The sequence below is a fragment of the Dendrobates tinctorius genome, unplaced genomic scaffold (genome assembly GCF_039654945.1).
Source record: "Dendrobates tinctorius isolate UK_male_01 unplaced genomic scaffold, ASM3965494v1 ptg000070l, whole genome shotgun sequence".
NCBI classification, from domain to species: Eukaryota; Metazoa; Chordata; class Amphibia; order Anura; family Dendrobatidae; genus Dendrobates; species Dendrobates tinctorius.
This window is the reverse complement of record NW_027361738.1, coordinates 96,509,234-96,520,331: the sequence shown is the minus strand read 5'-3', so window position 1 is coordinate 96,520,331 and position 11,098 is coordinate 96,509,234. Positions and strand designations below refer to the sequence as shown.

At 43.6% G+C, this 11,098-nt stretch overlaps 1 protein-coding gene across 3 annotated transcripts in view; it reads right to left on the bottom strand.

Annotated features, from left to right (window-relative positions):
• Positions 1 to 2,307: 2,307 nt before the first annotated feature.
• Positions 2,308 to 11,098, bottom strand: part of NKTR (natural killer cell triggering receptor) — a 46,272-nt gene continuing 37,481 nt past the window's right edge. For 2 of the 3 annotated variants that reach the window (XM_073582180.1, XM_073582182.1), the window contains 10 exons: positions 10,897 to 11,042; positions 10,325 to 10,538; positions 9,498 to 9,647; positions 9,306 to 9,393; positions 9,047 to 9,195; positions 5,880 to 8,498; positions 5,637 to 5,726; positions 5,365 to 5,415; positions 4,001 to 4,099; positions 2,308 to 3,926 (listed from right to left, as the gene is read on the bottom strand). In XM_073582180.1, the coding sequence (XP_073438281.1) occupies positions 3,854 to 3,926; positions 4,001 to 4,099; positions 5,365 to 5,415; positions 5,637 to 5,726; positions 5,880 to 8,498; positions 9,047 to 9,195; positions 9,306 to 9,393; positions 9,498 to 9,647; positions 10,325 to 10,538; positions 10,897 to 11,042 (3,679 nt within the window). In that variant the 3' untranslated portion in view covers positions 2,308 to 3,853. The remainder of the gene's footprint in view (positions 3,927 to 4,000; positions 4,100 to 5,364; positions 5,416 to 5,636; positions 5,727 to 5,879; positions 8,499 to 9,046; positions 9,196 to 9,305; positions 9,394 to 9,497; positions 9,648 to 10,324; positions 10,539 to 10,896; positions 11,043 to 11,098) is intronic. The other variant, XM_073582181.1, reaches the window with a different exon arrangement.

Genomic DNA, 11,098 nt, shown 5'->3' with positions numbered 1-11,098 from the left:
GCCGGCGGGACTTCTGCCGCACTCCGCATGTGGCACTACTCGCACCGGGTTCCACCGGGGAGTCGGGCCCCGAAAGTAACCCCGTCGGGCGGGGGAACAGACAGCCCCGCGGCGCATTCTGGAGGGTCCCGTTCCGGGGGGGTGACCCTACAAACAAAGGTGAGCCTGGCCGCCGGGGGGGCTCTCTTGGGGTGCTCTCAACCCCATCCCTGGGCGGGGAGGGGGAGGCTACTGGGGGTGGATGCTTCGATCCCCTGGCTCACCTGCGCCTCCAACTGCACCCCTGGTGTCACTACCTAGGGGTGGAAGGGGCCAACCTGAAATCCCGCGTTGCAGGAGAGGAACAAAAAACGTGGAGTCCGTTGGGGATCGCCCATCGCTCACACGTGCTCGCCCGTTGTAGTTCATGGGGAAATCGAATCCTCTCATCAGGATGCGTTGCCCCTCTTTACAAAATAAAAAAGAAAAATGGTTGTCTGGGGAAAAGTCCCAGATGTGTCCCTCGGTGCGGGAGAGAAAACACGTGGAGGACTACTCACACGTGGTCGCCCGTTGATGATTTGGGGAGATCGGACCCTCTCTATAGGATCCGTCGCCCCTGTCTTATCTTCAAAGAAAGGAAAAAAAAAACAAAAAAAAAAAACCTAGTCTGGAGCTCCAGACTGCGTGTGCCTCCATCAGACACTAAGCAAAAACTGAGTTACGCCCGGTCTGGGGGCGAGGGTGTATGCGGCGGAGGAGGAGCTAACTCTTTTTTTGTATACTTAGTGTCAGCCTCCAGACGGCAGAAGCACACACCCACAGTCTCTGTGTCCCCCAATGAGACGAAGGAGAAATAAAATTTTTCTGGCAGCTGTTTATGTGGACCCAAGTCATCGTAAATTGTTTGATGATGAACAGCTTACTAAAGGAAAAGAAGCCCTGACTGAGGTAGCAGTTAGGATGAGTGGCCTACAGGACGACTGCCAGGCGCAAGCGGACTTGGGTCCTGACAGTGCTACTGCTGCCATATCTTCATCCTCATCAGATGAGGAGTTTGACTTTTGACAAGTATTTGGATGCCATGGAGCAGGCAAAGCGTTGCCACAAGGAAAAAGATTTCACTCCGTCTCCTATAGCAGCAGATTGACCATATTTCAGCAAAATGTTTAACTTGCTCTCAAAGAAAAATTCAACCGTTCATCAAAACTGACCGTGCATGAGGCAATTCCTTTATACCTGGAAATTGCTAGAGATGCTGCCCATGTGGTTACGGCTTTGCCTCCAACCCAAGTTACTGTAGAGAGGTTGTTCTCTGGCCTTAAATTAGGTCAGATTTGAGGTCATCTATGAAGGAGGCTCTGATGGAGGCAATTCTATTTCTTAGAACAAATTCATAGACTGCACAAATGTTATTTAGTATATTTTTGTTGAAAACAGTTTTTTGCCACTTACATAGTTTATTACATAGTGATATATATATATATACACTGTATATATAATCGATATTACATAGTGTATTACATATTTATTACAGTTTTTTGTGTTCTAAAGTTGTATTCCAATAAATATATATTATGTTCTATCTAAATGTCTTGATTATTGTATCATAAAAATGATTAAATGTCTGATGTTCACATTGTACTACAATACATTTTTCACTTAAATAATAAGCAATATATGTGGGAGTCAGAGTCGCAGGTTTGGCTTACCGACTCCACAGCCCTGACCGCAGCGGCACAAATCCCCCACATTTTGTCAATTTACCATATTCAGAAAGAAAAAAAATAAAAATCTGTGAGTCTGTTGCTCTCTGCATCCACCCTGCATTGCACTGCAGCTTTGCCTGTTCAAATTCTCTACTATATTTCAGCACAAGCTAACGTGACTCTAAATTAGTTGCAGACACTATTATTATTTAAAGGGGTGTTCGCAAAAAATATTTTCATAGAACAGGTTGGGAAAAGCAGTGAAGAGATATTTTTATGTAATTTGTATCAGTTATAAAATAAGGGGGAAAAAAAAAAAAACATTCAGCATTTTTTGCTTCCATGTGTCCTTAGTGCTGCTTGGGGCAGGCTCTGGTTAGAATCAGTCTACTTCTCCCTCTGGCAGACGACCATTTAATTAATCCCTTTTTAATTTTCTCTCCATTGCTGCCTGCCTCAGCTCCTTCCCTAACAAGCACGCAGGCAGATCTGTTGATTGTCTGTCCTGCAGAGACACGAAGAGACCTTAGTGTGGGGAAAGTGATCATGTGCGACCACCAGCACTCGGCGCCTATATATTTACTAGTGGACATCTCCTTTAAATAAACTTCAGTCAGTGTCACTTTTCATATTGTTTTATTTACAAGGTTTATACTTTTTTCAAACCATAAAATGAATATAAAGCTGGAAATATATTTATTAAAAAAAAAAGTACAATTCATATTAATTTCTCACCACCTCACCCCTCCCTCCCAAGGAAACGTATGGAGCCCCCCCCCCCCGAGATTCCCACCCAGTGAAGTGATTATTGCCACTTACAAAAACATGAAAACAAACAAACAAAAAAAAAACAAACAAATTGCTGGAGCGTGGTCGGCATCAGAGGACGCTGGTGATGACGCCACATTTTATTGCCAATACCTGTGTGGTGTTAGGGGGGAGCTGGAAACCCCTTCTAAACCACATAAAATACATTTTTGGGGCATGCCACAAAGTGAGAGGGGATGAACGGTGACAAATAACCGAAAAAAAAAAAAAAAGTCCACATTTTTGGCACCTGTGAAGGAAGGAAGGAAAGGTGGCATTAAACGTGAACCTGCATATTATGACGAGAGTCTGATATCAGTGTTACCTGCAGAATCTCAGAACATGTGATATAATGTAGTGGCTGATAACAGGGAACACCGGGCTGAACAGCATCACTTCAATAGCTGGAATAATCTCAGACTGTCAACACAATGTCTAGGAGCGAAAACAGCCAAAAAATCCATGTAATACTGATGATCTGAATACATAGGATGCAAAGAAATACCAGTAAGGGGCCCTCCACAACGGCAAACCGCACAACACTGCCCACGGATAAGAAAGGAATGCGTCACTTTTACACGCTTGTATCGGGAGGACGGTTTAGGGTATGTGCACACGCTGCGGATTTGCAGGTAAAACCGCAGGTAAAGTGACCTGCGGTTTATCTGCGGATTTGCCTGCGGTTTGACACCTGGACAATGGAACAGGTGGCAAACCGCTGCGCAATCCGCAGAAAGAAGGGACATGCTGCGGATTTAAAACCGCTGCAATTCCGCGTGGAAAAAAATGTAGCGTGTGCACTGCGGATTTGAAATCCTATTGGCTAACATGGTACTGTACTATGTCTGCGGAACTGCTGCGGATCCGCAGGGCCAAAGCCGCTGTGGATCCGCAGCAGAATCCTCAGTGTGTGCACATACCCTTATGGAGTAATATGCATTGTCCGAAAATCTGACGGTCCAGCGCCTCTTATAATTCCGATGCAGGATAATCAGAAGTCCATTAAATTTTTAACATTTTTTTTTGGCATAGATCAGAAACCTGGACAAGATAAACAAATAAAAAAAAAATTATAGAAGTGGCATTAAAAAGAAAATAAATAAAAAGTCCCTATTTTTTGGAGCTCCAGTGCAGGGCAGAGCAGTGACATGGGAGGGCCGGCTGTCTGTCTCCCACTGTTCAGATACGGATTAGCGATCCTCCGCTCTCAAGATGTCCGATGGTCCGGAAGACCACGTGCATAGATGGAGGTGTCGACACGAGCTCCAGATTACAACATAATAATAAACGATGTACACGCGGCTCCGGTGGATGCTTCTGTGGAACACAAATACGCCAAAAAAAAAAAAAAAAGGTTCTTAACTCCTCCCACTGTGGCGTCGGCGATGACCGTAACTTCGATCGCTCCCGCTGTACGATGACCTCCAACTTCTGTGGAAAACAGACAATAAGAATGACCCCTGAGTGTTAAAACTGCGGCTGATTCATATTACGTCATTACGCACCTGGAGCGGCGGTTATAGCTGCGCGATCTGTAGTAGGAAGGGCTTCTGCTACGGCTGCGGCTCCGACTGTCATAGCTGTCATATGTGTAAGACCGGCTCCTGAAAAGGAGACACAAAGTGCAACACTTATACACGGACGCTCCGGTATCTAACAAACACATAGATCTGAAGCTGTGTACAATGCCTGTGTGTCAGGTCAGGAGGAAGAGCCGAGGAGGTCACACAAGAATATAACCGGAAAGAAATAGTGAGAGAAACACGGTGGAGGAAAAACGGGCAGTGTTATAGTAGCTATATCCCTGTACAAAGGGGCAGTATTAGTTATATTCTTGTATATATGGGCAGTATTATAGCAGTTATATTTGTGCACATAGGAGCAGTATTATAGTAGTTATATTCTTGTACATAAGGGCAGTATTAATAGTAGTTATATTTGTGTACATAGGGGCAGTATTATAGTAGTTATATTCTTGTACATAGGAGCAGTACTATAGCAGTTATATTCTTGTACATAGGAGCAGTATTATAGTAGTTATATTCTTGTACATAGGAGCAGTACTATAGCAGTTATATTCTTGTACATAGGAGCAGTATTATAGTAGTTACATTCTTGTACATAGGAGCAGTGTTATAGTAGTTATATTCTTGTACATAGGAGAAGTATTATAGTAGTTATATTCCTGTACATAGGAGCAGTATTATAGTAGTTGTATTCTTGTACATAGGGGGCAGTATTATAGTAGTTATATTCTTGTATATAGGAGCAGTATTATAGTAGTTATATTCTTGTACATAGGGGCAGTATTATAGTAGTTATATTCTTGTACATAGGAGCAGTATTATAGTAGTTATATTCTTGTACATAGGGGCAGTGTTATAGTAGCTATATCCCTGTACAAAGGGGCAGTATTATAGTAGTTATATTCTTGTACATAGGGACAGTATTATAGTAGTTATATTCTTGTACATAGGGACAGTGTTATAGTAGCTATATCCCTGTACAAAGGGGCAGTATTATAGTAGTTATATTCTTGTACCTAGGAGCAGTATTATAGTAGTTATATTCTTGCACATAGGGGCAGTAATATAGTAGTTATATTCTTGTACATAGGGGGCAGTATTATAGTAGTTATACTCTTGTATATAGGAGCAGTATTATAGTAGTTATATTCTTGTACATAGGGGCAGTATTATAGTAGTTATATTCTTGTACATAGGAGCAGTATTATAGTAGTTATATTCTTGTACATAGGGGGCAGTATTATAGTAGTTATATTCTTGTACATAGGGGCAGTATTATAGTAGATGTATTCCTGTACATATGGAGCAGTTTGTAGTGTGTATGTTACTTGTAACTTCCATACCTGGATCTTTTGCGATGACGATCGTATGAGACACTTCTTGAGCGGCTCCTGCTATATTGAGCATACTTACATTAGTTACACTAATATAAATACAAAGAACAATAACTTAAAAACATTTTGGTTACTGTCTTTGTGGCAGGAAAAAATATACAATTAAAAAGGTCAAGGGTAAAGGAAGAGCAAAAAAAAGTAATGAAACAGATATAAGACTTGCGTCGGTCTTCAATGGCGTTAGGGCATGGCTAGGTTTGTTGTGTTGGCGCTTGTCTTACCTAGAACTTCTAGAACTGCCGGATGATCTGCTGCGTGTCCGCGATCTATAGTCACTGTAGCGTCTCCTGCTTCGACTTCTAGTTCTTGACCTGATAAAGATGGTGACACTAATTCAGTCCAAACAGAAGCATTCATCCACGCCTTCTAATAACAGGCGCCTTCACAACCAGAGGCTTACACTCTGGACTGATGATTCCCACTCACGGAAGGAGATGAGTGTACATGTACGGGGCATTTCCTACCTGGATGAAGAACTGTATCGAACAGATCGACTCCTCGACCTGCTAGAAGATAAAGATCTTGATCGGTGACTTGAAGGAGTCTGGGATTTGCTTTGACTCCTGGCCTTGCCGCTCGATCTGCTTTCCTCCTCTTGGCTTGAAGACCTTTCCTCGCTGGAACTCTCTTGGTTCCTTGGACGTTGGTTTAGACGAGCCGTCTTCCGCACTTCATCGAAAAGTGATCCTGGTCTCACTTTGTTTATACTTTTAATCTCGATTCTCAGACCATGAGCCTTCTTCTCTGGCTCAAACGGAGTAACCACTGGCACAACGGTTGGCTTTGGATTCTGCACAATGGTAGGACCTTGGACAGGCTTCCATTTATTATCGATGGCAGCAGTTTCGGAGATGTCAGCTTCAACTTTTTGTACCGACAATGCAGGTTGATTTTCTTCTTTGACTTGTATACTTTCCCCTGAGGCGGCAGGCGCACTTGTAGATGGAGAAGAAATTTGGTCAGCGCTTCCAGCGGTGGCATTTGCTGGAGTAAGGGCTCTACAACTTGCCTCTTGTTTAATCTGTGGTAATGATCGATGAGACGTAAAAGCTTTTATATTTTCAGACGTTTGCTCGATGTTTGCAGGCATAAGTGGATTTTTTGCAACCTTTGATAACAGCTCTTCATCCCCTGCCTTTACGGCAGGTTTGATAGATACGATCTTTGGCTCTTTGGCGATTTTATCAATGTGCAGAGACCCATCGGTTGCGTTTTTGATCTCAGCAGATGATGGTTTATATAGAAGCAAGTCTTTTGGGTTGGTTTCTTTTAGCTGAACATCACCTCCAGTCTCTTCATCCTCCTCCTCTCCAAACTCAAGTGGCGGCTGCCAGTGGAAGGCTTGCTTCTTCTTCTGAGCTTTCAGCTTTTTTTCTTTATTTTTTTTGGATTTGTCCTTTGCTTTGTTCTTTGATCGGCTCTTCTTCATGCTTTTCTTACCAGAGCGTCGCTTGTGTTTCTTCGACTTGCTTTTATGTTCAGGGGTGGGGGTCTCAGTTTGGGGAGTTTTGGAAAGGTTTTCAGAAGGCTTTGGTAATATGGATGCTTCAGAAGGTGGTGGTGTATTTGAGGGTTTTATTTCCTCGGAGTCTGATTCAGAAGCTTCTCCTTCTTCCTTCCCAGAAGATGCTGCTTCTTCTGTCACATTTGTATTCTGCGAAATGGAAATTGTGTCCTCGTCTACGAGTTTCTCGACACTTTCTTCTAATGTGTCACTTTCCAACACCTTCTCTACGTTGGACATCATGGTCTGAGTGTTGTCTGTCTCAGTTTTGCTGTTTTCCTGGTCCATATTGAGCTCTTCTACGCAGTTTTTTTCTTCCTCTTTGCCACTGTCAGTGGTAGGATTTTCTATTAACGCCTTGGTGGTTTTCAGCAATCTTTTAGTGAACTCCTTACTTTCTTCCATGTCAGAGGAAGAGCTGGCATTAGGATGACTCCCCGTGCTTTCTGGAGACACAGAATTTTCTATTTCACCTTTTTCTTTGTAGCGTATTTTCATTCCTTTCGCATTAATCTGTTTTTTCAATAAAAAGGCTTTTGAAGAAACAACATCATCGGATTCGCTGGACGAAGAACTGTTGTACGATGAGGACACAGCTCTCTCGGTGGGTGAAGATGAGCTGCTTCGACTCAGAGATTGGGTGTAAGATCTGCTATAAGATCGGGAAGAAGAACGATCTTTTGATCTATGACGATAGCTTGAACTCCTGCCGGAATAATCGCTGCGTTCACTTTCCGAGTTTGAACGCTTCTTTCGGTAAGAATCCCTTTTGACCTTGCTCGCACCGTACTTGCTTTGGGATGGAAGGGCATTAGAGGCATTGGTCCTAATTTCTTGAAACCGTTCGTAAGAAGGCTTCCAGGGCTTTTGACCAGGCTTCCATCGGGAAGGAGGAGGACTGTCACTTAATGAAATAACATGAATGTTCTCATTGGTGACAAAAGCAAGTACAGATTCATCCATCGACTTGATATTTGCAGATTTTCCGGGCTGAACACCCACTCCAGATTTGCTTCCGGATGAATTTTTCTTGTGTGGAGATGCTGAAGAAGTCTTTGTTCTCTTGGAGGAATGAGAGTTGGAGTGTGACCCAGACATATTTTTTCTTCTGGATCTCGATTTGCTGCGGGATCTACTTCTTGTGCTTCTTCTAGAAAGTGATTTGTTTCTTGACCTTCCACTGTCTCTGGAATAGGATCTCGACCTGGATTGGGAATGACTGGAATGACGGGAGGATTTCTGCTCTTTATCGGATCGAGACCAATCCCTTTTAGAAGAATCTCCGGAAGATCGTGACGACGTTCTTTGTTTTCGTTCCTGGGAATACTTTCTCCTTCTGCTTGATGATTCTTCTTGCTGAGATCCTGAAGACTCTTCCTTCTTCTTGTTCTTTTTTGTATGTTTTATCTTTTTGGATTTCTTTCTATGCTTCACCTTCTTATCCTTCTTCCGAGTTTTTGAGCTTGAAGCACGCTCCCTACTACTATCTGAATGATAACCGTCATGTGACCAGGAATTCGATCTTGATCTTGGAGACAAACTTCCTTCATCCCAATGAGTGGACAGATGTTCACTGAGTCTAAAGAAAAGATGATGAGATTGTTTTATTAAATTACTGATCCCGTACTCCAGAGCTGCACTCACTATTCTGTTCGTGCAGTCATTATGTACATACATTACTGATCCTGAATTACCTCCTGTATTATACTCCAGAGCTGCACTCACTATTCTGCTGGTGTAGTCACTGTGTACATACATTACAGATCCTGAGTTACATCCTGTATTATACTCCAGAGCTGCACTCACTATTCTGCTGGTGCAGTCACTGTGAATATACATTACATTACTGATCCTGTACTGATCCTGAGTTACATCCTATATTATACCCCAGAGCTGCGCTCACTATTCTGCTGGTGCAGTCACTGTGTACATAAATGACATTACTGATCCTGAGTTACATCCTGTATTATACTCCAGAGCTGCACTCACTATTCTGCTGGTGCAATCACTATGTACATACATTACTGAACCGCAGTCACTTCCCATATGATACTATTCCTCCACGCTGTGACCGGGACGATGTCCGGCAGAATCATGGCTGCAGTTTTATATACATCCATTTCTTACTTGTCGCCTTTGCTCCACTTTTCCCCAGTTGGTGGCTTATATGACTTCAATCTTTGCATTTCTTCCTTCCAATGTGGAGGGGTCTCGCTGCTTTCCCTGTCGCCACTGGACTCTGAACGAGATCTGGACCGCGGAGGTGTATGATAGCGCTGGAAACAGGTACAGGATCATTAGGGTAAACTATACCTAACAGATAAGAAGGGTGTTCCCAATAAAAAAAATTTTGCGAGCATGTTGCATATAAAGACATAACACTTACTATTGTGCCTCGGCCACGGATCTTTCTTCCAGACTTAGTAATGGAGCCTTTGTTCTGCTCATTCGTTTCTGGAATCACAGATGTTTTCCTAAAACAAATGTAAAAAAAGTAAAAATTGAATAACCTCAGGTTTTTTTTTTTTGAACACCTATATATATAAGCGATATGTGGGACTAATAAGGGCCGCCTTACTGCTCAGGCTCGGGGATGGTGATCGGAGCATCTTTTCTAAGAAGGAAGCGGTTCTCAGGGATAGGAGGGATCTCCTCGGGCCGCACAACAGGTTTATCCCTCTTTACGCTGGAGTCTTTGTCTTCCACAGTACTGTTTCTTTCTTGATCACTGAAAAAGGAGAAGATTATCCATGATCCAGACATCGGTCTCAGAAACCGGAAAGCTTCAAGGAGTGGAGCTTAAAGCGAACCTGTCATCAGGTTTGGCCGATACGAGTTACGGCCACCGCTTTTCAGGGCAAGTGAAGAAAAATTAAGTTTTATTATACTCACCTGCAGGGTGGTCCGGTCCAATGGGTGTCGCAGGTCTGGGTCCAGCGCCCCCCATCTTCTTGTGATGCCGCCCTCCTGCTTGCTTCATGGCTCGCCAGCATCATGCTCCTGCGCAGGTGTACTTATCTTCCCTGTTGAGGGCAGAGCAAAGTACTGCAGCGCACAGGCGCTGGGCCTCTTGGACCTTTCCCAGCGCCTGATCACAGCAGTACTTTGCTCTGCCCTCAACAGGGCAGATAAGTACGCCTGCACAAGAGCGCGATGCCGGGGAGCCATGAAGCAAGCAGGAGGGCGGCATCGCAAGAAGATGGGAGGCGCAGGATCCTGACCTGCGACACCAACTGGACCGGACCATCCCCCAGGTGAGTGTAATAAAACGTTATTTTTCTTCTTTTGCAGATCGTATCGGGGGTTTAACTACAGCATTATAGAATGCTGTAAATAAGCCCTGAAAAGCGGTGGCCGTAACTCGTATCAGCCAAACGTGGTGACAGGTTCCCTTTAAAAACGCACCTGTTGTGACCCTGGGGCTTCTCTTCCTTGGCATCTCGCCGTCCCTCTTTGCGCCTTCTCTTTACGCGTTTCGCTTTGCTTTTCTTTTTCTGCTTCCGCTTCTTGCTTCTTTCCACTTCAGCTTCGCTCTCCGAGGATGAAGACTCTGAGGAAGACGACGACTTGGAACTTGAATATGATTTTGCAGACTCGGAGATCGGCGTCTTTATTTTTTCTGGGAAATATTAAGATGATGAATTAACGCCTTTAACTAACTTTGGAAAATGAATCTTTGTAGATTGGTTATTTGTAACACTGGTGAAAACCATGTCTGTGTAGTACAGAATCAATCAGGATAAACTCCTGAAGTACTCTGTACTGCTGTCTCAGACCACAAATGTCAGAATTGGACAGACAATTGATACCCAAAGATCCAGCCAAATCACACCGGGTCTTAGTTGTGCAAAAATTGTTCACTTTTTAGTTTGCACTCTTTTCGTTCTCCAGCAGTGTAAAGCATGGAGGTTTCATTCTAGTGGCTACGTCCATCAATAAGCATAGTCCTTTGTTCGGCGTCTGTGTGATCCACTCACCATCTTTGGTGGATTTAGATCCAAGGATACCGCAGTCTATGACTCTGACGTCAGCATAGGGGCGGCTGGCCGCGTCCGTCTTCAGATTCTCAATTTGCTCAATTACTTCAAAACCTGAGATTACAAGTCCGAACACCACGTGAATGCTGAAAAAGAGGATAAAAAGGTGTAAGTTACAAACACACAATGATCCAATACTAAT